We start from the raw sequence: 889 nt of genomic DNA on the forward strand, positions 1-889 counted from the left end.
CCAATACTAACTACAACCCCTATCAAGTTGAAAGTGACCAGTGCACCCTGAAGACAGACAAGGTTGGGATCCACATCAAAAACAGCCCTTGTACCAAAGACACTGGATACACACAGTCTACATAGGGATGCTCCCACATAAAAATACCCCTTCAAGAACACAACAGATAACTATTTCTCCTAAATTCATAAAGACAGAGAAATTTAAGCAAAATAAAAGGCAGAGGAGCCATTCCCAATTAAAAGAGCAAGACAAAACCCCTGAAGGGGTTTGAAGGAGAGGAAGGTCATGACTAGGGACTCTTTCTCCTTGCTGCTCAAGAAATGTCTTCAGTTTCAGAATATGCCTTTCACATGAGTCATCTGAGTGCCCAGTTGTTTGGTGAATTTGCCAGACCTACTGATTCCAAATCCATGAAAGTGGTGAAGCTGTTTAGTGAGCAGCCTTTGGCCAATAGGAAGGAGACTTATGACTGGTATCTAAATCATAACACTTATTTTGCACTCATGGGAGCACTATATTTTCTTGGCCTCTACAGAGACAAGCATCAGGACTTTAAGGATGAGCAGCTGCATCTGAAGAAGATTTGTGGAAAGCGGAAACCAAGGAAAGGAGAAGGGAAAAGAACAGCGAAAAAGAAATAGTGTTGGTCCATCAAGAGAGAAGACTTTTCCCTCAGGGACTGAGAGCAAGAGGAAGTGTATTTATTGTCCTTCCACATACTGGAGGAGTGTAAGCTTCCTAAGTTGAAGGTTATTTGGAAGAACACAGTCATCTCCATGTTGAAGTCTAATCCAGTTGAATTGTGACTTGTTTCATGAACACATTCTAATTCTGCAAAATTATTTGCCTTGGTTCTGTAATCTGAGGTTTACCTTATTCCCCAAAG

General features: G+C 41.3%; 1 protein-coding gene across 1 annotated transcript; it reads left to right on the forward strand.

Moving 5' to 3' along the window:
- The first annotated feature begins 323 nt into the window (after nt 1–323).
- Nucleotides 324–644, forward strand: LOC132495456 (small ribosomal subunit protein mS33-like). The gene has a single exon (XM_060107332.1). The coding sequence runs from the start codon at nt 324–326 to the stop codon at nt 642–644; it is 321 nt and encodes a 106-aa protein (XP_059963315.1).
- The last annotated feature ends 245 nt before the right edge of the window (nt 645–889 follow it).

The sequence above is a fragment of the Mesoplodon densirostris genome, chromosome 8 (genome assembly GCF_025265405.1).
Source record: "Mesoplodon densirostris isolate mMesDen1 chromosome 8, mMesDen1 primary haplotype, whole genome shotgun sequence".
NCBI classification, from domain to species: Eukaryota; Metazoa; Chordata; class Mammalia; order Artiodactyla; family Ziphiidae; genus Mesoplodon; species Mesoplodon densirostris.